General features: G+C 37.6%; 1 protein-coding gene across 4 annotated transcripts in view; it reads left to right on the forward strand.

Moving 5' to 3' along the window:
• USP47 (ubiquitin specific peptidase 47) overlaps nucleotides 1-24,403 on the forward strand; it is a 53,102-nt gene that overhangs the window by 22,884 nt on the left and 5,815 nt on the right. For 3 of the 4 annotated variants that reach the window (XM_068194652.1, XM_068194653.1, XM_068194656.1), the window contains 19 exons: nucleotides 151-247; nucleotides 735-880; nucleotides 1,710-1,789; nucleotides 2,598-2,747; nucleotides 9,114-9,209; nucleotides 9,300-9,452; nucleotides 10,821-10,988; nucleotides 12,756-12,887; nucleotides 13,598-13,674; nucleotides 13,986-14,041; nucleotides 14,577-14,689; nucleotides 15,562-15,666; nucleotides 16,706-16,913; nucleotides 17,329-17,444; nucleotides 18,368-18,487; nucleotides 19,735-20,518; nucleotides 22,200-22,375; nucleotides 22,539-22,619; nucleotides 23,653-23,768. In XM_068194652.1, the coding sequence (XP_068050753.1) occupies nucleotides 151-247; nucleotides 735-880; nucleotides 1,710-1,789; nucleotides 2,598-2,747; nucleotides 9,114-9,209; nucleotides 9,300-9,452; nucleotides 10,821-10,988; nucleotides 12,756-12,887; nucleotides 13,598-13,674; nucleotides 13,986-14,041; nucleotides 14,577-14,689; nucleotides 15,562-15,666; nucleotides 16,706-16,913; nucleotides 17,329-17,444; nucleotides 18,368-18,487; nucleotides 19,735-20,518; nucleotides 22,200-22,375; nucleotides 22,539-22,619; nucleotides 23,653-23,768 (2,974 nt within the window). The remainder of the gene's footprint in view (nucleotides 1-150; nucleotides 248-734; nucleotides 881-1,709; nucleotides 1,790-2,597; nucleotides 2,748-9,113; nucleotides 9,210-9,299; nucleotides 9,453-10,820; nucleotides 10,989-12,755; nucleotides 12,888-13,597; nucleotides 13,675-13,985; nucleotides 14,042-14,576; nucleotides 14,690-15,561; nucleotides 15,667-16,705; nucleotides 16,914-17,328; nucleotides 17,445-18,367; nucleotides 18,488-19,734; nucleotides 20,519-22,199; nucleotides 22,376-22,538; nucleotides 22,620-23,652; nucleotides 23,769-24,403) is intronic. The other variant, XM_068194654.1, reaches the window with a different exon arrangement.

Raw genomic sequence — 24,403 nt, forward strand, 5'->3', positions numbered from 1 at the left:
CATTTATAGTGTAAATAACAATAAATAACAACAGACAAATGCAGTTCTTAAACACTAGCACAGAATTGTCTTCTTGTCAAGTGTTTTAAGTCTTGAATTAATGTGCCTTCTTTTTGCATTATTTCCATCTCATTATTCTCATATTTTTAGGTTATGTGGGGCTGGTAAATCAAGCAATGACTTGCTACTTGAACAGCCTTCTGCAAACCCTTTTCATGACTCCTGAATTTAGAAATGCATTGTATAAGTGAGTATATAGAATCAAAAACTTCTTAAATTTGTGCTGGTTCATACTGGTAGGAGACCCTTTGGAATTTCACCTGTTAAAATTTCCTTTTTTGGATACTGTAAATCACAATGAAAGTCAAGCTTATAAATTCTATCTGCTTAAAAGCTTCAGCTTTTCAGTAAAATATGTTACTGGTTGTAGCACGGATGCTTTTTAAAGAATCTTGAAAACATCAAACTGAAAGTTAAATTTGATGCGAAGCGCAGTTCATGTCTCTACAGTGAATGTCTTCAAAATTTTTGGTTCTGTGTTTAAACATTTGAAGAGTATCATTGCCATTTACTGCAGAAATGGAAAGCAACTGCATTTGACTTCTCCCAAGAAACAGAGCTGCAGTTAACCTGTGACATGGCAGACCTGAAACGTAGTAAATGTTGATTTAATGCCTTTTTGAGTAATGTTTTCAAAGCAGTTTTATTTGTCAAATATCTTGTGTTCCAAATAGGTGGGAATTTGAGGAATCTGAAGAGGATCCTGAGAGGAGTATCCCCTACCAGCTTCAAAGACTGTTTGTTTTACTGCAGACCAGCAAAAAAAGGGCAATTGAAACAACAGACGTTACACGGAGTTTTGGATGGGACAGCAGTGAAGGTAATGCACAGCTGTTAAACTGCTGTGGTTTGCTTCAGCTGCTGCCTGCTAGGGGCTAAACTGCTGTTCATGGGGGAAAATACCAGAATTAAGAGTAATTAATAGAATCGACTTTTTCAGTGGAAACAAAACAGCCTACATGGATTCTTTGTTGTGCAGTGTGTTTGATTGTTAAAGAAATGGCATCTGTGAGTTTTAGGCTGCTAAAGTAAAAAGCATTATATTTTTGTAATTAAACAAAAATAATGACGTGAGTCATTACACATGTTAATTGTTTCTAAAAAAGTAATTCTTTATAGGAAACTTGCTTCTGTTTTGAATCACAAATGTCAAACGCCCATGTTGCATTTATGGAGTTACCCAATACCCATATTATTGTCTACTTCAAATCAAGCACTGTGTGTGTCTTTTTTACACTTGTGTGGTGTAATTTTGCCCCATAACCTCTTGATTTTTCCATTAGCACATGGTGATGAGAAGTTGGAAGTTGGATTTTGGAGAATCAGCACAAAGTGGGACAGAAATCAGAAGCAGTTTGTTTTATACCAGAGTACATTAGCAGTTCTGTATTTTTCACATATTCTTGCTTGTGTACACAGTTCTTGTTTATGTATAAACACAGTGAACAAGCTGGCTGCTTATTTTTCTGGCTTACATTGAGAGGCAGCTGCCTGTGGAATTGAACCCTGGCCCAGTAGTGAATAGGTAGTAGTGTAGGTACACACTTGAACTAATGATTAGTTTTTTAGGAAGCATTCTCAGGCTCCAGTCAGTATTGGGACTTACAGCATCTCCTGTTTTAACTAATAATAACTTCAATTTTTAACAGCGTGGCAGCAGCATGATGTGCAGGAGCTTTGTAGAGTCATGTTTGATGCTTTGGAGCAGAAATGGAAGCAAACGGAGCAGGTAAGCTTGGAAAAACTGGCTTAATTCAGTGGTGTAGTATTGTGGGCATTTGTTGGGTTTTCTAATGTTTGTGAAAATCATTTACTAAATTTTAAATACCAGCTTATTGAAAATATGTGGTAGTTTCCAGTTTTCTGGTTCGATGTGATAGTTGAGCTACTGTGATGTATGACTTTCAAGAGTGTGTTGCATCTGTTTTCTTCCCCCAGTTAAAAGTGGAATATTCTGCACTCTGGAATATTACACTCAGTCTTTATTTGAAGCACAGAAAGTGATTGTGTAACTTGCACAATATCTTCCTTGCTGTCAGTATTTATTAGGCTTTGTTTTGGCCTCTTGAAGCTCAAGCTCTCCCTTCTTAATGCAGGAGAAATTTAGGAAAATATTCCTGGCACAGGTTACATTCTGATAAATGGCCACCTGCTTGCAGGCCAGTTTTGGTAAATAGGAGTAATTGGTAAATTGTCTCTGGAAACACAGGAAAGGACTGCAGGGTCAGTCTGTTAACAATGTCTGCAAGATCAAGCTCATTTTAAAATTCAGTTTGGTGCTTCTGTAGTCACTTAAGACATGAGTGCAAAGGACACTGAAACTTACGTAACGTGATTTGAGAAGCTTGTTTGATACCTGTTTGGGGCAGGGGATGGTAAGAAGTCAGGAGATGGATATCCTGCTGGGGGATGATATTTTAAATGTGTAGCCATGCAATTAGGACTTAATTGACAAAAAGTTATTTTCTTGTAAAACCGAAGAAATACAGTATTGGTCATATTTTTAAAATCCCTGTTGCTGCATTTGTTTGTTTCAGGCTGACCTTATAAATCAGCTGTACCAAGGCAAACTGAAGGACTATGTGAGGTGCCTAGAGTGTGGCTATGAAGGCTGGAGAATTGACACGTACCTGGATATCCCTCTGGTCATCCGGCCCTATGGCTCCAGCCAGGCGTTTGCTAGCGTGGTGTGTACTATTATGGTCCTAATAGTGCATCCATACACACATAGAATACATAATGCCCCAGTGGTAGAATTGGTTCCCTGGTAAGTATCATCCTAGATACTCCATCTTGGGGTGTTCGTCTTTGTGCAGTGAACCAGCTAGCAAGTTCTAGAAGATTTTTCTTTTTTTTTTTTTTTTTTTGGCTTTTTGGTTAATTTTTTGTTTTGGTTTTTTTTTTTTTTTCTTTTGCCCTTCAATGAGTCCTACTGGTGCATGTATAAGGGGAGGGGAAATGCAACTTTATTGCCTTAGGGCTGCAGTAATCAGTTATTTTCTTCCTGATAAAATCTTCAGCATTTACTTGAGAGATTTTTATGAGATCACAAAGTTTTATTTGGGTTGTTTTTTTTACTGGCACATAGCTAAATTTTCATAGCCTTATTGAAAGTGTTAGTGAAAGAACAGAACATTGACATAAAATTTTTACTTTAATTGCCATGTTGTTACTGTGCTTTTTAAAGATCAGTTTTTAAATACCATATCCTTTTAGTAAGCAATTTGATGATGATTCAAAAATCCTGTTCTGCATCAATATTTGTAGTCGCTTTTGCTCCAGCTTTACTGATGCTGGCAAGCATAATTATTGTTTAGTAAATTTGTGGAAGTTCTTTTATTTGAGTTTTTCCACCCTGAAAAAAAATTACAAACTGTGAAATTCCACAGTATACTATGAATGGAGTTGTGAAAAAGAATAAGAAAAATCAAACAAGTCTTCAAGTAAGGGTTGTTTTAAACAAACACTTGTGTAATTGGCTTGTTTATTAAATATTAAGTATTTTTCCTTCTGCATTTAGTGTGCTGGCAATATTTTTAAAGCACTAATAGTCCATAATTCTTAACAGTAATTCTGTTAAGAATTGGTAGAATTAACTTAAACTGCAGTATAGCTTCAAAGTACTTTGAAACTTTAAATACCAATCTTGAGAAGTAGTAAAGGTAAGGGGACATTGATCTTGGGAAAAGAATTCAAATTAGTAACGTCCTTCAGATTCTTTTTAAGATTGCATGAAAATTTTCTGGAGCTGTCCAGCTAGTTGAAGCTATCTTATTACAGATGGCTTCCCTTTTAGCCTTTTAACCCTAATTTCTAGCAGTATTCCCTGAACTAAATTTTATTTGTTGTAATTTTTATTCAATAATTAGATTTTTATTATCTATTAAAACTAATGAAAACTATTCAGTTTATGTAGTTTAATGTTGCATTTAACAATGCATTGTTTGTATGTCTCCAATGGAAAGTTTTTTTCTTTAGTGGACAAGTCTGTAGTGCAATGCTAAAAAAAGACTTTGTCTATTTATAAAAACAGAAAACTTGAACGAATAAGGACTTAAAGATCAGATTACTTTTAATAGTATATGATATTTTTCCTTTCAGTCAGCATTTACTGGGTTTACTACATTGAGGAAAGTAGTTTTAAGATTTTTGTTACACAAACTTACATGGTTGCAACTTGTATTGATGCTTCAATTTTTGAGCTTTTTCAATTCCTATTCTGATTACATTCAGTTGATTCTCCTCCCTGCATATGTATGCTCAATAGCAGCTGTAATTTTTAGTTCTGTAGTCTTCAGCAGTGGGGAGATATGGAGGATACTTGCTTTTGGAGAAGGGAAAAATCGCCTGTTTCTAAATGGAATTCTCTGAAGGTAGTATCCTCCATTGATCCATAGATGATGTGATTTAGTAGGTGTAGGTAAAAGGGTCTGAGAGATCAAAAACTTCACACATGCGCTAATAGGGCTTATGGAAGGGAATGTAAAACTTTTTAGACCTTGCTAGTCAGCTCCTGAGGGAACTTGCAGCAGGCGACACAACCCAAGATAGGGGATCTAAGGAGGATACTACCTTCAAAGAACTCTAGTTAGAGGTAAGTGATTTTCCATTACTTTTGAATAAGAGAATGGATGGATGAGCCTTGAATAAGGCTAATCTGTAGAATGCCATTTAAAGAGTATTGTCCCACTGTTTTACACTGTGTGTTACCAAAGAAATGCAGATACTTGAAATGTTGCATTAATTTATATGTGTATTACTTCTCAATACACGGGGACATTGAAGAACTGGGAAGGATAATGTCATACTTTCTTTATTGCCTACTATGAACCAATTCTGAAATTCTTCAGTGTGGTCTTAAGGTTTGCATTTGGAATTTTTCTGATTGCCCACTCTATCCCCCAGCTCCATGTAGCATAACTGCAAACTCACTAGGGCAGCTCTGGGGCATTGAGATGTTGTCAGTGTGTGACTCAAGATGGTTTCTGAAAAAGCACTTATGTAATCTGCATTGTTCAAGGTTATGGTGTCAAAAAACCCCCGAATCAGGCTTTCTTGAGGTCAGTAGAAGTCCAGGCATAAAAACATTTGGCTAATTTCAGAGAGGCAAACAGGAGCAACAATTCACATTCTGATTTTTGTAGGTACTAGTGTCTGTTGTATAGATGCCTGAATTTAATAGCACTAGGCATAAGCTGAAATATTTTGCAGTATAAAAAAAATATTTTGCAGGATGAACAGTGGAGAGAAAGACACAACTGGGAACTAGCAGTGATGCTGAAATTATGATATCAACAGTGAGAGTTGAATTATGAATCAACAGTGAGAGTTGATTCATAATACCAGAAAACTAGTAATAATCCAAGTATTCTGGAGGTGTAGCAAATGCAGTTGTGTTTTGTTAAGTATTGTTAGTTTTCAAGATCTTTTGTACCATAGCTTTTCTTTCGAGAGTGTACGTATGTATACAAGTAGTCCTTCTCAGAGCAGAAATTACTGTGAACTTCATGTGAACTTACTTTGTGGTGTCCTTGCCAAACTGTTGAAGGCAGAATATGGATGATGTGATAATTCCTTTTTGTTTTTAAGGCTAGATCAGTAACAACGAGGTCTTGTATTTTTCATTGACCATACTCTTTGAACACAGGAAAACTGATGAGCTCTGAAAACCTGAGATGGCAGTTAGTTTCTAGCTTTTTCCAACAGCAGTTTTGCTTAGATGCCATTTGTTGTGTAAGGTTTCGTAAAGGTCCTACTGCTCCTATTCACAGGTTTTACAAATTTACACACTTACAAATGCTTGGAATATAGCACTTGTCAAACTACTGTCTAGATCATAATGCATTTTTTATGGAGGGGAAAGTTCTCTGCAGTGCCTCTCTTAAGCCAGACAATAATTAGGTTGAATTGTTACAGCATTTTAGTGTGCTAAGTGATAGAAATCTCAGAATATTAAAAACTGAATACACTCAGAACTTGGCTGGACAAGGCTCTGAGCAATATGCTTAAAGTTTGACCTGATTTGAGCAAGGGATTAGGATCAGATGATCTCCAGAAATTTCTTTCAGCCTGTATTGTTCTTTTGATTCTTTGAACTAGGAAGAAGTTTAAATAGCTTTTGTCATCCTAATCTGTAGCTTGATCACTTAGGCTTTATTTTGAAGTGTGTGTGTGTAGGGAATTTTTGAAATGCTCAGTAACGCCACTTTGAAGGGAACTCCTAAGGAAACACTGGCTTCTGGTGGCGCTGCGGGGCAGGGAGGGTGTGCTGTGATAGGCTGTGCAGCTTGGCAGCTTTGTCCCTGGTTTTGCCAAGTAAACTGTCAGAGCAGAGGGCAATGAACTACACGAGAATAGGAATTGTATTAAGAAACCTAATTTTCGTGTAAAAATTATGTAAGAGGCAAGAGAGTCAGCCTGGGGAGCAGCAATGGTCGTAATCCAAATACTGAAAAATACATAGCTGTATATATAGCTCAAAAGTAATGGAGGTCCCAAGAGCTTCAGTCAGGCCTTTCAAAGCACAGCTCACTATGTGTGCTAAGCAGTGAAACCTCAAGAGTGATGTAATAATGCTTCATTGCCTTCTCAGGGGTCTAAAGCATCATCACTTCTTGCCTTATGTAAAAATTTGTAGGGTGTTTCCTTGTTAAATTGCACATCACATGAGTCTACATAAGCATTACATAATTTTTGTCCTATCCTCCATAGATTCCCATTTGTATTCATGTTGATACATGAGCTGCAACTTTTTTTTTACCCTTGAAATATATTTTCCTTGCCTTAACTGGCATTTGTCTCACAAGAGAGGTCCTGTCACTGATGATGATGTCATAATGTGATGTTTTCTGATTCATGTTTTCTGTGCTGGCCATTAACTTTTTTTCTTTCACTGAAATAGTTGTGAATAATAGTCAAAATACAGCAATGCATTTCTTCTGCTTTCTTTTTAAGCAGGTTCTAACTTGTTTAGTGTTTTTTCTTAGATTTTAGAATGAGATTCCTCACATTTCAGTACATAATCTTACTAAACATTAGCTGTCTGTGGCCTTGGAATAAAAAGCAACTCAGCTTCTGCAGCATTTAGGAAGTAAAGACATAGACAGCAGTTCATTTCAAGCTCTAAGAGGTTTTCACATGTCTGCAGAGTCTCTGCCCAAGAGCTGTGATTTCAGGGCTGTTCAAAGGCCTTTCTGGCTGGCTCAAAAAATGGGCAATTGAGATGACTGCCTTCACTGTACAGTTGTTCTTTGGATTCTGGCAGGTCTTTCACTTGCAAATAGTTGTCACCTGGAATAGAGTCCGTTTTTTAAAAGTCCTTTCTCCTAGAACAGCAGCAGAGATTTTGGAAAATACTTGCTTTGTTGTTCTTGCTGCTTGCCTCCGTTCTTAGGAAGAAAGGAGGAGGGAAGAATTGAGGGCTTTTGTGAAGAACTTGGCATATCCTTGATTTGTTGCCAAAGTGGGATTTGCCAAACTACACGATTTAGATACCAGTCCTAGGTTCTTTGCCAGCCATGTTATGACTCCTGAGCCTACTCTGCCCAGTTAGGCCCCTTCTTACTTATTCAGACTTCAGGGGAACAGCCACAGACATTCATTAACAGATGATGATTTAAAAAACGTTGTTGCAAGTTGTATTTGTTTTCACCTTCATGAGTGAACAGAGAACTTCTGGCTTCTGCTTGGAGTTCAGAAACCCAGAGCCTTTTGGCTTGCAAGCTGACTGTGTCATAGGTTTTAACTTTGAAAATCTCTGGGTAAAATTCTTCAGTGAACCCATCTCAATACTTGTAGTGAATTCTGTTTGAACAAGTTTGTTCTCAAGTATTTACACCTTAATGTGCAGTGTCATTGCTGCAATTTGTGTTACGGAGAGGAATAATGATCAATTTGGTTGTATTTTGAATATTGATTGCTGTAGTGAGGAGCAAAATAGAAATCATTGAAGTCCTGGATGTAAGCATTAATGACAGAACTTTGGGGTTTTTTGAACTACCCTAAACTAGGCAGCTGTCAGAAGACAAAATTCCGGTTATTGTTTAGTTGCCTTGTGAGGTTTAGCTAGGAAACTACTTCTGTCTTTATAGGAGATGGCCATATCTGATTCTCATTCCTTCAGGAACAAAACTCAAATACTCTTCCTCTGTCCTTTCCCCAGCTTTCACTTAAAAATAGGATCTTCAAATGTAGTTTCCTAAGACCCTTGGTAGAACAGGACTAAGGCTATCTTCATGCAGGGCACTGTGAAACTGAGTAACAAGTTTTTTCTGTCACTTCCTCTTTCACCCTCTACATATCAGATTGGATCTGTTGAGAAAGACTCCTTTAGAAATGCAGAAGAACCATCTCAAAATTCTGGGAGAGCAAGGACAAGGCAGGGTTTAAAAATAAGCTCATTTTCACAGCAGATGACTTTACAGACTGTCGCTGTCGAGTAAGAAAGCGGCACAGACTCCAGGAAGGCTGCTTTGCACAACCGCAACTTGAATGCGAAAAGCTCTTCTCTTTATAGACTGTTCCAACACATTCTACCTGACTGGCTAATTGACAAAAACACTTTTCTCACAGTCATTGAGAAGAACAGAAAAACAGAGAGTAGAAAAACACCACCTGCAGGTTTTTTGCAATAACAAGCTATCATCGTTTCTCTACAACTCCCTAAAAGTCTCACAAGTCTGCTGTGAGAAAACTTATTTCATTTTCTCCCTCTCTGACCAGGCTGTCACATCCACAACAGACACAACTAAATGTGATGTGCAAGGTAACAGGAGTAAATGCAACTATTGAACCAAAGACAGTTGGGATTCATCAAATACTAAACAAGATACAGTAATTAACAGTAATTATGGTTTTACTGTTTACCTCAGGCTGGGGAGAAAGGTTGATTTCTGGTCACGTTTACCTGAATATTGTGTCTGTATCAAAGCTTGTCAGTCAAATTTTGGGGTAGATTTAAATGAATTATTTGTATATGTTTGCAATCTCATTGTAAATTTATACCTGCGTAGTAAACAATCTTTAAAAATGGGGTTACATGTTTTTATTCTTAGGAAGAAGCACTGCATGCTTTCATTCAGCCTGAGATCCTTGATGGCCCAAATCAGTACTTTTGTGAGCGATGTAAGAAGAAATGTGATGCAAGGAAGGTAAAGACTGGTCAAATGATTTGCAAAAATAACTTTTAATAAATACCAATCCTGATAACAGGGGCATAATCTTGTCCTTGTTTCATTTAGGGTCTGCGGTTCTTGCACTTTCCGTACCTGCTGACCTTACAGCTGAAGAGATTTGACTTTGATTACACCACAATGCACAGAATTAAACTCAATGATCGCATGACTTTTCCAGAGGAGTTGGACATGAGTGTCTTTATTGATGTTGAAGATGAGGTAAAGAATTTGGTTTCAGAGAAAAGCATTTAACTTCCTTCAAGTTTCTCATTCAGAAAATCAAAATTCCAGACTTATAAACCCATTTTAACATTATTCATCTACATACAATGTTCTTTAGCCATGTTAATGCTATAATTTGAAGATTTTAAATCTGTCCATTTGGATTTATTTTTTTTTAATATTGCAGACAAACATGTTCTCTGTAGTTGGGGTTCCAGCTTCCATAAAGAAGCTGTTTCAGATTTCTTACATCTTCAATCGACAGATTTAAAGACATGATTCTCAGGGCTTCTACATAAATACTGCAATTCCAGAAGGGAAGGTTTATCTGAATCGTGTTGGTCATAAGAAGTGATGTAAATTTTCAAAACTCTGTTCACTAAAGTTAGTCTAGAAATCATTAGTAATGAATTCCTTCCCTCTGAATCACCATGTAGTGTATACTTTAGAAATAAGATTTTTTAAAAATTTATTTTTTTCCCATCAGTCTTCTGGCTTTTTACTTTTTGTGTTTTAACCAAAATTCATGTTGTGCAGTTACATTCACCAAGAAGTATTTACTGTGCTTTTTGCATTGAAGACCATTCCTCTAATTTCATTCCTGGAAACATTTGTTGGCTTGCACTGGTATAAGAGAAATACTGCCTGGATGTGCATATGGAGAGGCTTTTCTGGCTCTCTGCAAACCCTTGTCTTAGGAAGGATGCCATGTAGACAATTTGATACCTCTCAGAGTGAGTGGGATAAATGACAATGAAGATTGATCTGGGAGAATAGAATTCAGATAAAATTGAGGACTGACAGAAAATCAAAACAATTATCCAGAGGCAAGAGGATCAGGTAAGCGATGAATATACTGAGTGAGCTGCATTCACAGTGTTGGTGACACCATGCTGTTAAGCTAGCAGAGCACTCATCAGTCTTACTGTAATACCTTGGCTCGGTCCAGTGAGTTGAAATGGAAAAAAAGAAAAAGGTCTTTGATTGTGACTGAAAATACTTGCAGTCAGTTGTGATTAAGAGGACCACGTTACAACAGATCTGTTGTTTGGTATCAGACTTCCAGGTACTGAATTGGGATAGCTCATGCATGGAATTGGCTAGTAATAAATATAACCTTGCCAAGTCTGAAAGCTCCTCATTTTACTGTTCAGTTGCACACAAAGGCCAGGAATACTGAAGAGGTGGACTGAAGACACCAACAGAAACAAGTCTGTTCTTGGTGCTGAATTGCAGAGGTCTCTAGTTTTTTGAAGAATTTAAATGATTCACAGAGTGGATTTTTTCATTTCACAAACACTGTTATTTCTTGTTCCATGTAACTTTTATTTTGTATAATGTTAGTGTGTGTGTCTTATTTTTAAGAAGTCTCCTCAGACCGAGAGTTGCACTGATAGTGGAGCTGAAAATGAAGGCAGTTGTCACAGTGATCAGATGAGCAATGATTTTTCTAATGATGATGGAGTTGATGAAGGAATCTGCCTTGAAAGCAACAGTGCAGCAGAGAGGATCTCTAAAGCTGGCAGTGAAAAGGTATGATAACACTGGGGTGTTAGAAGGGTGGGCAGGAGGCTGGAAGGAGGGACACAGCTGGAAAGGCTGACCTGGATTCACCACCAGGATATTCCATGCCAGATTCCCTGCTGTGCAGCATCATGCTCAGCAGGAAGAACTGAGGGCTTTCCAAGGTTGCTGTTGTTCAGAGACTGGCTGGGCATTGATCTGCTGGGGGTGGGGGGGTGTGCTGAGTAATGCCTTTGCATCACTGCACTGTTCTTTTTTTTTTTTTTTTGTGTTTCCTTTATCTATTAAACTGTCATTGTCTCCAACTACAAATGTTCCCACTTTTGCTCTTCTGATTTTCTCTGCCATCCTACTTGAGGGGGGTAGTGACTGACTGGCTGGAGGGATGCTTTGTTCTTTGCTAGGGTCTACTCACCACAAATGTAAATGATAAAAATATAATTAATTCTGACATTGGAGGTGAGAGGTTGGGAGTGTGTGAGTTTATTTCAATTTTCAAAAATTGACATTACAACAAAGGAAAGAATTCAACTGGTTTGGAGGTCGCCTGAGAATAAAGGTCTTTCCAGCTTGTCAGACTGAGAATTTCCAGTAACTTCTTTTGGCAGCAGACCCTTAAACTGAAGACCTGTTTTGCCTTGTGAGCAGTGGTTTTACTTGTGGCCAGCTGTCAAAGGTCTACCAGCTTCAGCTGCAAAAGCATCTTGCAGAGTAGTAGGAGAAGATTGGGAAGTTTTGATCAGTGTTGTGGGTGAAGCCAAGGGTTTAAATATTAAATATTCCTTCAGCCATCTAAATATAAAGGAATTGAATAGCAAGTCAGTCCAGGATAGCAGCCATCCTGCTGTGGGACATCAAGGTTGGTAGAGATTGCTGATAAACTTGGTGCAATTTTCATCAAAAAGTTTGAACCTTATGGTAATGTCTGCAGTATGTAGTTGATGTATTGTTGTTCAGTGAACTCGTCTGAAATGAGGCCAGTAGCTTTCATTCAAACTTGGTAGAAGGCTGTTTGGCTTCAGCTGGTACTTTTGTTAAGTAACAGTTTTAAAAGGCTGAATTGCATGTTAATCTGCATATCTGGCTTGTTTATATTTACCTTGAACCATTTGAGAGGTTTTTTTTTGGTATATGTTCTGAATACTGTCAGTCTTAGTTGGAAATGACGAAAAAATTAATTCTAGTCGCTTGACTGGAACAAGACCAGAATATTTTCATGTGTCTGTAATGCAAGTGGGACATCCAAGTATTGACAGTAGCTTTGGCCAGCTATTTCATACTACTTGTTCTCAAGGCAAACAAGCTGTCAAGCCAAGCTTTTTGGTTTGGATATCTTAATAATGGATGTGGGATATGCTGAGAACATGGAGTGTTTCTTCTGCATAGTCTAAAAATATCCTTGTAACACTTGTGAGTCAGTATGGATCAGTTTTATTTTTAAATGTATATTAAGCACTGAAGGCATGTGCTTAATGCCCTGTATTTCCATCCATTTATCTATGAAAAAAAAGGGTATGACATCAAGTGTGGAGAAGGATGATAGCAAATAAACCTAAGCTTTGTCGCTACAAACTCCTGAGTAAAGTTTAGCATAGCAGACCTCTGGTTTTGTTTAATGCCTGTTGCATTAATTAATTTCTGTTACACAAATCCACTCTTTGCATCCAACTATTTACATACCTGGGTTTGTGTCCTTATTTTAAAACTTTTTAAAATAACCATTTGCTTAGCTTTTCTTCACTGGATACATTTCACACCTTTTTCTTCTCTCCACAGAGTTCTTTGCTGTATGAGCTCTTTTCTGTCATGGTTCATTCTGGAAGTGCTGCTGGTGGCCATTATTATGCCTGTATAAAATCTTTTAGTGATGATCAGTGGTACAGCTTTAATGATCAGCACGTTAGCAAGGTAAAAATAGTATTTTTAGTTATGTTTTCTACTCATAAATGGACCACTAAGTTTCTGTATGGTTTTCCACTTAGCTGCCCATAAAACCAGTTTCATTATACGTATTTCAAGTATTTCCTTGATTTCATCCTCTCATCCTAATGTCCTGCCATATACATATGTTTCACTCATTAGCTTAATTGATTTCTCAGGGTTGGAGAGTTTTTATTTGTGTATCTATGTATTGTTGTGTGGTGGGGAAAGGAGTGTTTCTCCTTGGCAGTGATGGTGGGATGGTTCCTAAAGAAGCCTTGATTCATGTATAGACCAGGCTGTATTTCAAATTTTGTCTTCTGTACATGGGAAGAACATTTCTTGCTTAGAGAAGTGTTTGTAGATCTGTTACAGTCCAGACTGTGCTGTTAAACCTGTCCAGCTGATGGAGGCGTTCCAGCTATCATCCATAGGTACTATAGCAATCAGGAACCTGTATCTTTTTCCTCTAAGAGGTTCCTACTTTAAAAACCAGAAAAGTATGTTTGCATTCATTGTAAAATGGAGAAGCACATCACTTTGAAATAGTTTTTGGAAGTCAGCAAATAAACAGAAATATTTTTATAATTGGAATTATTAATCTAGTGTGTTGTGTAATGCCATGTTTCGTAGTGAGAATAAATACATCTTGATTAGTGCAAGTTTCTCAAATAATCATTACATTGATTTTCTGTTAGATAACTCAGGAAGATATTAAGAAAACATATGGAGGATCTTCTGGAAGCAGAGGATATTATTCCAGTGCTTTTGCTAGGTTTGTATTACTGTAATGTTATTTTTCTTTCTGGTAGTGTTTTAGTGTAATGAAATGAATGGCCAAGGTGCATATGCCTAACATGTTACCTTAAAATTATTACTAGATGCTTCAGATAGTTGTAAGAGCTACCCTGACTGCTGTTTCAGAACATTAAAATAATGTGATATTTATTTTTGAAAATCCTTCTTGGTTTGTGTATTACTTAGTTGTGGTATAGCTCCTTACTGAAAGATAAAGAAACCAGAGCAGCTTCTGATGCCAGTATTGTCTCCTGAGTGACAAATTCAGCTGTCTCTTCTCTTCCCCAGCTCCACAAATGCTTACATGCTGATATACAGACTGAAAGATCCAACAAGAAATGCAAGTAAGTTCGACAGCTGCATTTGCAAAAGTTGGGTTTTTTTTAAACATAAGTGTTGTATGTTGTGGTTTTGTTTGTTGTTATGAACCAATGTCACAAAGTACACTAATCTGTATGAAGTGCAATATTTATTTTATCACAGTATAGATGATAACTTGAGACTTTGATTATCAACTAATTCACTTTCTGGAAGAGTATTTGCATTTATTGTAAAGACAGGATTAAGTGCAGTCATCAGCTTTAGTGTATTTCTCTACTACAGCAAAGCTTTGTGTACTGGTACTGGAATCTTTTGCTACTATCACTTTCTTGTGTGGCTGATAACATAAGCAAGGGGAATACGAGGCTGACTTCAGTTTAATTTAAATAATGAAAAAGAGAACAGGGTATGGTATAGTGGGAAATGTGTGGAAAAAGAACGGGGGAAAAGGCAAGAAAGATAACTCAAATATACCTGTAGTGCCTAAAGGTGGAAATGTAATGCCTGCTGTGGAAAAACTGTATTTTTTAAAAACTATTGCTTTGTTTTTACTGGCAGAGTTTCTTGAGGCACATGAATATCCAGAGCACATTAAACAATTGGTACAGAAAGAGAGAGAATTAGAAGAACAAGAAAAGAGGCAACGTGAAATTGAACGCAACACGTGCAAGGTTAGAATTTCTGCTGGACTGAGTAACAATACACTGCTAGTGGGAATGTTTCTACAGTAAACAGTGTTTTTTACTACAATACAAGGACTCCTTTGTGATAAATGTTTGCACTAGCAACTCTTTTAAATGAATTGCACACCTGTTGGAAAGCTGTACATAGTGCAGGCATCTGTTAGAGGTATTCACCAGACATTTTTGTTGAATTCATGTATTACATGTGGATTTGAATTGGTATTAAAACCAAAACACTTTAGATGACTGAAGGAATATTTATCACTTATTTTAAGCAAAATTACTTCCAAAGAATGTGTAATGCTGCACATTGTGTTTTGTACTGTTAAATATTTTCATTTTGGGACCTTTGACTTTGTGCAATGGTGTTTCTTAAACTAATTCTAAATAGTTACTTGGCAGAAAGAGCAGAATATTTTCCAACCCTAGATTCAATAGTAACAAACAAACTAGGACCTCAGTGCATGGCAGTCAGCTGCTCTATCTATAAATAAGTGATTCCTTTATGAGGAAGTTCTCTCGTTGCAAAATATGTAACTCTCTATGTGAAAAAGGAATTTCACATTCATTGTTCATATGTACATTTTGCTTTGGAGCATTTGCTCACTGCCTGTGGCTACAAGATGTTCTGGTTATAGAAGCTGTACCCTAGCTGGGAGAAAGATTCAGATACACACATATACCTCGTGTGCCTTTGACATATTCTGTCTGCAGTTGTGTAACCAGCTGAAAGGAAACCACCCCACAGCTGAAGCAGAGCTAAAGGTGCATTTCCTACTTGAATATGGTGTTTTCAACTTAAATGAAAAGACATTTGAAAATTCCTTCATGATAATTTTTCTTCCTTTTGTATTTCATAGATTAAATTATTCTGCATGCATCCTACAAAGCAAATAATGATGGAGAACAAATTGGAAGTTCATAAGGACAGAACACTGAAGGAAGCTGTGGAAATAGCTTACAAGGTATGCCATGTGTAACAGGATAGTAAAATTGTTTGATGTAGTGTTTTCTGCTTTGTGTCTTCAGATTTTAAATTTGTAATACTGTGGGAGTGTTTGAAAGGTCTTGGCTGTGGGGTTTTTTTTGGGGTGGGTTTTGGGGGCTGATTCTTGGGAAGTTCTGTATGATGGGGTTTTTTGTTTGTTTTTTTTTAAAGGTGTTCTAGTTTGCCATTATTGACAAAGTTTTCTGCCAGTAGCCATCAGCTGATTGCTGATTGGAGTGATGCAGCCTGGCCTTGTAAAAGGCAGTATGATCTGGCATACCCTTATTTTAAAATCAGACACTGAGAGCTGCTGTTAGACTCACCATGGCCTCAGCAAATTGAAAGAATTCTGCACTTTTATTGGCATTGCAGTAAAAACCTTGTAGTAGATACATAATGACAGAGTTCTTGAGACTCTTCCTGGGTAGCTAATTCAGTAACAGGAGTGAACACCAAAGGCATCTATTGATCTCTGCATTCCCCAAACAGGTGGGAGCTGAAGACATCAATTCTTGCTCACCTACTTGTACTCTTTGGTTCTTGCTGTGTATGTTTCTGGCTAGGAGAGCACCAGCAAGGTACTTACATATTTGGGATGTGCTAACATCTCCTTGAGATGCACAGAGAGTAATTAGTGGATGTGACTTCCTCAGGCCTCTAAGATGCCATCTGGTAGTAGTGATAGGCAATGTATTCCTCTGAAAATACTTCTGGGACCTGTCTTCAGTGCCTCTGTACATACTTTTCAAAATTCCCTATTTTCTGCATTTTCATGAAGGGCTTCTATTTGAATTTGGAAACATATATATATATATTGCATGTATATATACATATATAACATGTATATATACTGCAGAATATCTATGATGTGTTTTCTAAAGCCAAATTGACTGTTTTGAATTCAAGGGATTCCTGGATGTACACGCAGTGAGGTATTTCTAGCTTGCAAGTTAAGAACTAAGCTCACAACTAAGCTGTTTCTAATGTTTGGGGGGTTCTGTGTGTGCACATTGTAGTTAATGGATTTAGAAGAGGCTGTTCCCTTGAATTGCTGTCGCCTTGTCAAATATGATGAGTTCCATGACTACTTGGAGCGCTCGTACGAAGGAGAAGAGGATACCCCAATGGGTTTGTTACTTGGAGGGGTCAAGTCCACCTACATGTTTGATTTACTGTTGGAAACAAGAAGGCCCGACCAAATATTCCAGTGCTATAAACCTGGTGGTAAGACATGTAATTACATATATGCTTTTAGTCTATCCTTATCTGTATTGTTTGATGGCACAAGCACAGAGCTGTAAAACAGCTTCAGTATGAGGTGTTGAAAGAAGAAAACCTAAATTTTACAGTCAATATTCAGAACTACATGATGTACTGTGCTGTGCTGCTGACTTGCTTCTAGTGGAAACAGGTCTAAGGTATACTAAAATTTGTCAGACTGGAAGGTTTTTTTCTTTTTTGGCATAAAATTTGATCAGAAAATGTAATTCTGAAATTGGACTGCTTTTCAGGTTCCTACTGTTTGTATTTAATGCAACCCCTTAATTATTACATCAGACAGCATACGTGTGTTTTCTTTGTCTGTTGAATTTTCTCTGTGTACATGTGTGACTTCATTTTCTTTTTCTCCTCCCTGCAGAGGTCATGGTAAAGGTTCACGTAGTCGACCTGAAGACTGAATCTGTTGCCCCTCCAATAAGTGTGCGAGCTTATTTGAATCAAACAGTTTCAGAGTTTAAGCAGCTAATTTCAAAGGTAATTTACAGTCCTTATGGACTTGTATTAAAGAGTTTTCATTCGTTGTGACTGAAATGTGTCATAATTTACATACCTAAAATGAGAGCTTGCACCTTTTGCAGATCATGCTGTGAGTCCTGTCCAGCAGAGTTCTGTTAGATGCTACAGTTGAGTTTGTCCACTTGCTCACTCCTGCTGAAAGCAGCAGGCTGCTTCTTGCTTCCATCAAGAGTTAGTATCTTTAACAACCTCACTGAGAGTCCAGCTGGTGACACAGCTAATGAACTGTTACCACACAACTGAACCAAAGTGTAACTTCCCCCCAGCTTAAATATTTGACACCTAACATCCAAAGCTGTCCATGTTCTTAGTACAGTCTCTCCTTTTCATCCCATTGGCCACTTGTTACCAAGACACAAATTGATTTTTCCGTGGTTTGAAACCAAGGGGCATTACTGCTTCCATTGCATTGGAAGACAGAGATTGCATGTGCTCATTTCTGTGCAAAATAATTCAGTAGTTGGTGTAACTTCATAATATTTGGTATAAAATATGATTCCAGAAATTTGAGTTCAGTGTAAGAATTAAGTGAACACTGTGTAAAACCTGTTGTTCAGGAATATTTTTAATTTTCAGTTGGTTCATTCATTAAAGATAAGACCATTGTCATAAATGATTTTTCAGTTCTCTGCAAAGCCAGGCCATTTTATGCATCTGACCTTTTGGAAAAACTGACACTTGCTTCATATTAAAGGGTGGAGGAAAGGCACTGCAACTGAACAGGTTTGGGAGGTTTCCCCCTGTGTTCTCTTTTGCAGTTTTGAAGTTGATAAACAAACCTGCTCCTTTCCCAGTGAATAATCCCAGAAATGAAGCACTTTTTTCAGTTTTGAAGATATGTCTGATGAACATGCTATCTCCCTGTCCATGTCCTGTTTTAGGCTACACACCTGCCCGCCGAAACCATGCGGGTGGTGCTGGAGAGGTGCTACAATGACCTACGTCTGCTGAACGTGTCCAGCAAAACACTGAAAGCTGAAGGCTTTTTTAGAAGCAACAAGGTACGTGCTGTGGTTTTGAAATTGTTCATTCCTTGTGTTTGTGTGTACCTGTTATGTTGTAAAAGGCATGGAAGTATGTACAGAATTGATCATGGATAACTGTCCCATATTTTGCTCTGTAGTGTGTGGGGTTTCTGTGCCTGGTACAGTGGTGCTCATGAATACTCCAGGCTATGTATGAAACCAAGTGTACATAAGAGAGAGTGGATTAAGAATCGGACATCTGGCTGTTGCTCAGGTTCAGATGATGCTGAGCCTAACAGCCTTACGAAGAAGACTGCTAATACTCATGCATTCTTAGGGAGCAAAGATTGATGCATTGCTATCAAGCCTGCTGGATGTGCTTGCTAAAACCACCTCCACAACTGTACAAAACAAATATCAAAACTAAAAGCAAATTTTTGGTGGGTTTCTATCTTAAATTCAGTAGTTTTCACTATGAAGATTCCCCCTGGACAATTTACATTATTTTTTTAAATATACTTCTAATAAATATTCCCAATAATAATTGTATAATGCATTCAGAAGAAGAGTAACTTGGCACTCACATAGCTTTAAAATTTTAAATGCATGCATTGCCCTTTTTTACTGCAGTAGAGATAGCCCATCTTTTAGCACATTTTGCACATCCTCTGTCTCTGATGTTGAAGCTCAATGTTAAATCTTGATGAAGAAAGATTAAGGAAGGCTTTGATGGCTCACAGCTGAGCAGAACAGTGGCACTGAGTTGTTACTCAGAGACCTTTCGCAATCGGTGTCGCTACAACATGGAGCCCTTTGACAAAGAGAAGAGAGACATTTAATTTGCACTATTGCTTGAACATGTGTACATTTAAAACTTCTTTATGACACTGTACTAGAAGGTAAAGACAGTCTGCTGCAGTGGTGGGGCTCACTGCTACCATAACGGTGCTATGCACAGGTGAAGGGTGCACATGGAGTGATTTATGAATCCACTTCTGAATGTGTTTCCTGTAGCTGGTCTGTTTGCTTACAGTGAACTTGCACTTGCACCTTGCTTACAGTTCACTCCAGTCTTAACATGGTTATGAAAACAAGGAGAAGTGAAATCATTATTATGCTACAGACTCCTCAGTCTGTCGTTTTCTAAGCATGTATTTTAACATTTTGATAAAAGGTGATGTTTCTTTATGGCATTATTTCTAATGTGTGCTCAACCCTGTGTTTGCTGTTGTTGCATTTATTTAAAATAACACTACATGATGCAACCCTTCTTTTCTGGTCAGGTGTTCATTGAAAGCTCAGAGTCTTTGGACCGTCATGTGACATACACAGACTCTCAGCTATGGAAACTTCTGGATCGCCATGCAAACACGATCAGACTGTACGTTTCATTGCCAGAGCAAGCTCCTGGATCTCAGCTCAGACGGGCGCTTTATCAGAAGTCTGGTGGGGGTGCAGGCAACTTGGATGAACCTTGTGAAAGAGTAAAAGGACCTGTAGGTAATATGAAATCTGTAGAAGCAATTTTGGAAGAAAGCACTGAAAAACTTAAAAGCTTGTCCCTGCAGCAACAGCAGCAGCAGGAGGGAGATAATGGAGACAGCAGCAAAAGCACAGAAGCCAGTGATTTTGAAAACATTGAGTCACCTTTAAATGAAATAGACTCTTCAGCATCAGCAGAAAACAGAGAACTTGACAACCAAATTCAGATTTCTGATCCAGAGAATCTGCAGTCTGAGGAGCGTTCGGACTCGGATGTCAATAACGACAGGAGTACGAGTTCAGTGGACAGTGACATCCTCAGCTCCAGCCACAGCAGTGACACTTTGTGCAACGTGGACAATGCCCCCCTCCCCCTGGCTAATGGACTGGATTCTCACAGCATCACGAGTAGCAGGCGATCAAAAGCCAATCAGGGCAAGAAGGAAACCTGGGACACAGCAGAAGAGGATTCTGGAACAGACAGTGAATATGATGAAAGTGGCAAGAGCAGAGGAGAAGCACAATATATGTACTTTAAATCAGAACCCTACACTGCAGAGGAGGGTTCAGGAGAAGGGCAAAAATGTATGTATTCTTTTTTAAGTGCCTTGAAATAATTCTGTGGGTTTTACTACTTAATTCATATGCTGTGTTAAAAAAGTCTAATGGCAGTATTGAAAAACTTGACTATAATGTCAAATTAAAGCTAATGAAAGTGCAGACAGGATGTGATGTTCAGCAAAAATCTAGCCTTATTTTGATCTTGTAGTAAGTGATTACATATTTGAAAAGTGTCTTGCTCTTTTGTTTCTAAGAAAATGAACATTCACTTGTGTGTGTTGATAGTGTTCCCTGGAGAGCAAGCTGAGTTGTCTTCTAGTGAAAGGATCATAGTTGCATCTGCTGCTGATGATTCACCTGTTTCAGAATGCACTTATTTAATGTGGTTAAAACAGCATATTTCCGTTACCATTTAGACTAACAAACCTGAAAAGCCTTAGTCATTTGACTGTAAAGAAAATTAAAATATACTTGATATTGACAATTTAATTCACTAACTGAAATAGAGTGGGTACAGTGAGGCATATGGCTGGCATGAAAGTGTCCAAACAAGTTCATTATAAGAGCCTATGTGGTATATAATTGTCATAAAAATAAATAATTTCAACAATGCTCTGTACCTGCATCTGCTTTTAACTAATAGAATAATAATAAAATAATACAGGATGTAAGATAAATATTTTCAAAGGTAAAGGCTTTCATGTCAATCCAGAAATCTGATTGTAATAATAATAGATGAAAAAGAATTTCTCACTGAGAAATTGATTTGCATCTACTAAAGCTTTGATAAAATTACTCCTTTAGCTTGGAATGGTGATTCTTTGGGGCTAATTCTGAACTGCTTTCACTTTTCCCTGTTTTGGTTGGTCTAGTTGGATTCAGGAGCTACTTGTTTGCAGTAATTTTGATGTTATCATAGTACACTGCAGAAACGATTATCCTGAGGGAAAAACTTTTATTTATTTTTAATATAATTCAAATGATTTATTTGTTCGCTTCAATATTCTAAATAGTTCATTCTAGAGTGTCATGACATTACATAATCATAACATGGTTTGTAGTGTAATACAAATTGCATGTATTAAGAAACACAATTTCTAAAGATAAACTATTCCCTTTATGTTCCAGAATTTAATGTTACTACATTTTTTCCTTAATTACAACATAATTCCATGAAAAAGTCCCTTAATCTGAATTTGAGATTGTCTTGTGATACCCCGTGGCCTTCCAGAACACAGAATTTACCTTTTTAATGCTGAAAGCCAGGAAGGAAAATAGAAGGGGTTGAGTGGCCTGTGCCCAGCCATTCCCAGCACCCAAGCAATTCCCTGTCCCTTGAGGCAGAGAAAGCTGTAGGAGGATTTAGCAGTTGCTCCATGGAATTCTGTTTGTTTTTCTTTCTGAACAGACAAGGCACTGCTTTGCTGTGCTACTCACTGAATGCAAACCAGGGCAGTTTGGAACTGCTGTGTCCCCCAGAAATATCTGCCCATAAACACCTAAAATACAGCATTTAAAATAAAGCTTTTAAAGGTTATGATAACATCATTAGATAAAATGTGAATGTAGCCATTAACCATAATTCAGGCTTTTCAGTACTGTTTTGCTGCAATTGCTAACTCTGAATATGTGGAAATTGTACGTGAGAGTGCTTTTTTCTGGTAGCAAGGTGTTTCATACCATTTTTATCTTTCTTTTTGCTTAGGGCTGATGGTGCATGTTGATAAAAGAATTACACTGTCTGCCTTCAAGCAACACTTGGAGCCTTTTGTTGGAGTTCCATCTTCTCACTTCAAAGTCTTTAGAGTCTATGCCAGCAATCAAGAGTTTGAGAGTGTTCGGCTGAATGAGACCCTTTCGTCATTTTCTGATGACAATAAGGTTATTTAGAAGTTATTTTTTGAATCATTGAAAGTATATTGGTACAATATAGATAAAGTTAATTTACAACAGGTGAAATAATTATTTTGGTCTTGGTAGCATGTTACAAAATGCAATTCTGATTTTGATACCTGTTCTAACGGATATTCCTTTTGCATTCTAGATAACTATTAGACTTGGAAGAGCCCTTAAGAAGGGTGAATACAGAGTTAAAGTCTATCAACTCTTGGTAAATGAGCCTGAGGTAAGGCATTGAATGTTTCAAGGCTGACTCATGAAAATACTAATATATGCCTTGGCCAAGGTTTTGCTTTGAAATCTTGGGAAAAAATGAAACTCCTTCTTTTTTTCACATTTCTCTGCAAGGGATTTAGAAAGGATTTAGAAAGGAAGTTTGAGATTATTTCTGTTCCAAGTGAGCAGTTGGAATGTGATTTACACTATCTCTCAAGTGTCTTTATTTCTGTAGTGTAAATGGAGGACAAATAAATTGTTTCTTTCTTTCTTTCCCTTAAACACATGACAGTCACTTAGCATTCTCTCCAAAGAAGAAACTGTGTTTGCTTGTGGCTGTGGTTTTCAGTGATGCTGAACTGATCTAATTCATCCCATTCATGTTCTGCAGATAGTCTAGTCAGGGAGTTTATCTGGGTAATGGTCCTCTCTGCGTAAGGCAAGCCTGAAACAAAGTGCCTCTCTCGCAGTAAAGCAGCTCATAAGCTTGTTACATCTTCTGGGACATGAAAAATACAGAAGTGGTTATATAGACTGCAGACTGGATAGATTGCAGTCTTTATAACTTGACTTTGTATGCACTTTATTTTTTGGACAAAACTGCAGAATATATATTAATAATGGATAAGAGACTAAGCTGAACTGCTAAAGCAGGGAATAAGATAAATATAGAAGCTACTGCCATGGATGGAGCTGTGTCTGATCCATGAAAGCCAAGAAAGTGGCATTTTTATGATGATGTGGCATATTTAATTTGAAAGCTCCTTTGCCATTGTGTGGAATGTGAGTGTAATGGTAGCAGTTAGCACAGCAAAGGCAGTATTTCTGCACGGGCAGTCAGAGGGTTGGAGTGCCCTGCCAAAGGGCTGCTGCTACACTAATTAGTTACACCCCAATTTAATGAATTCGTTGCCTGCCTTGTTAATGAGAAACCTACTGATCTTTTTGCCAGGTGGATGGGACTGGTCACAAAGCATAAACAGAGGTACAGTTTTCTGTTCAAAAGAATTCTGTCTTTTATCTCTTTTTATTTATGTTCACAGCCATGCAAGTTTCTTCTAGATGCAGTTTTTGCTAAAGGAATGACTGTCCGACAGTCCAAAGAGGAGCTGCTTCCTCAGCTTCAAGAACAATGTGGCCTAGACTTGACAATTGACAGGTAAACCTGAGGAAATAGCATTTTAAAATGTGTTTGGAGATTTCTTTCCTCTTGTGGAGAAAGAAAGTAATGAAAGAAGCACAAATAAATTGCTGTGGTCTTCGAATCAGTTTGTGAATGCAAACACTAATTCAGCAATTCTTGGCTTTCATCTCACACAGAATGAATTCTATAGGGGATAATATTTGTGTAGAATTGCCTGTGTGCAACATGTCTGCAGCTTTAGATCTCTGTAATGATGATTTCCTTCAGAAAGGGGAACATTAAGTAAATCAGTTCTTAAAAGAGCCATCTGCTCTCTACATGCAAGCCCAGCATAGATCACTGCAGCAAACTTCTTGTGCAGCATCATCGTGTGTGTGTACAGCACTTATCTGGGCTGTCTGCCCTTTACCATAACTGGGTAATCCCTACTTAGGAAACAGTTTTCTTCCTTTAAATCCCTACATATTTCCTGCACTGAACAAGTGGAATACAGACTTATTTCCCATGTGTTTATGAATGATTCAGCACTAAGCCAGCAGTGACATCCTGCTGTCAGGACTGTTTCTGAACATAAAACTTGTTCCTGTTAAACTTCCCCAAGCCTTGAATCAATGAGTTGTAGTATTTCAGTTTTGTCAGAAAATACTCAG

The sequence above is a fragment of the Anomalospiza imberbis genome, chromosome 6 (assembly GCF_031753505.1).
Source record: "Anomalospiza imberbis isolate Cuckoo-Finch-1a 21T00152 chromosome 6, ASM3175350v1, whole genome shotgun sequence".
Taxonomy (NCBI): Eukaryota; Metazoa; Chordata; class Aves; order Passeriformes; family Viduidae; genus Anomalospiza; species Anomalospiza imberbis.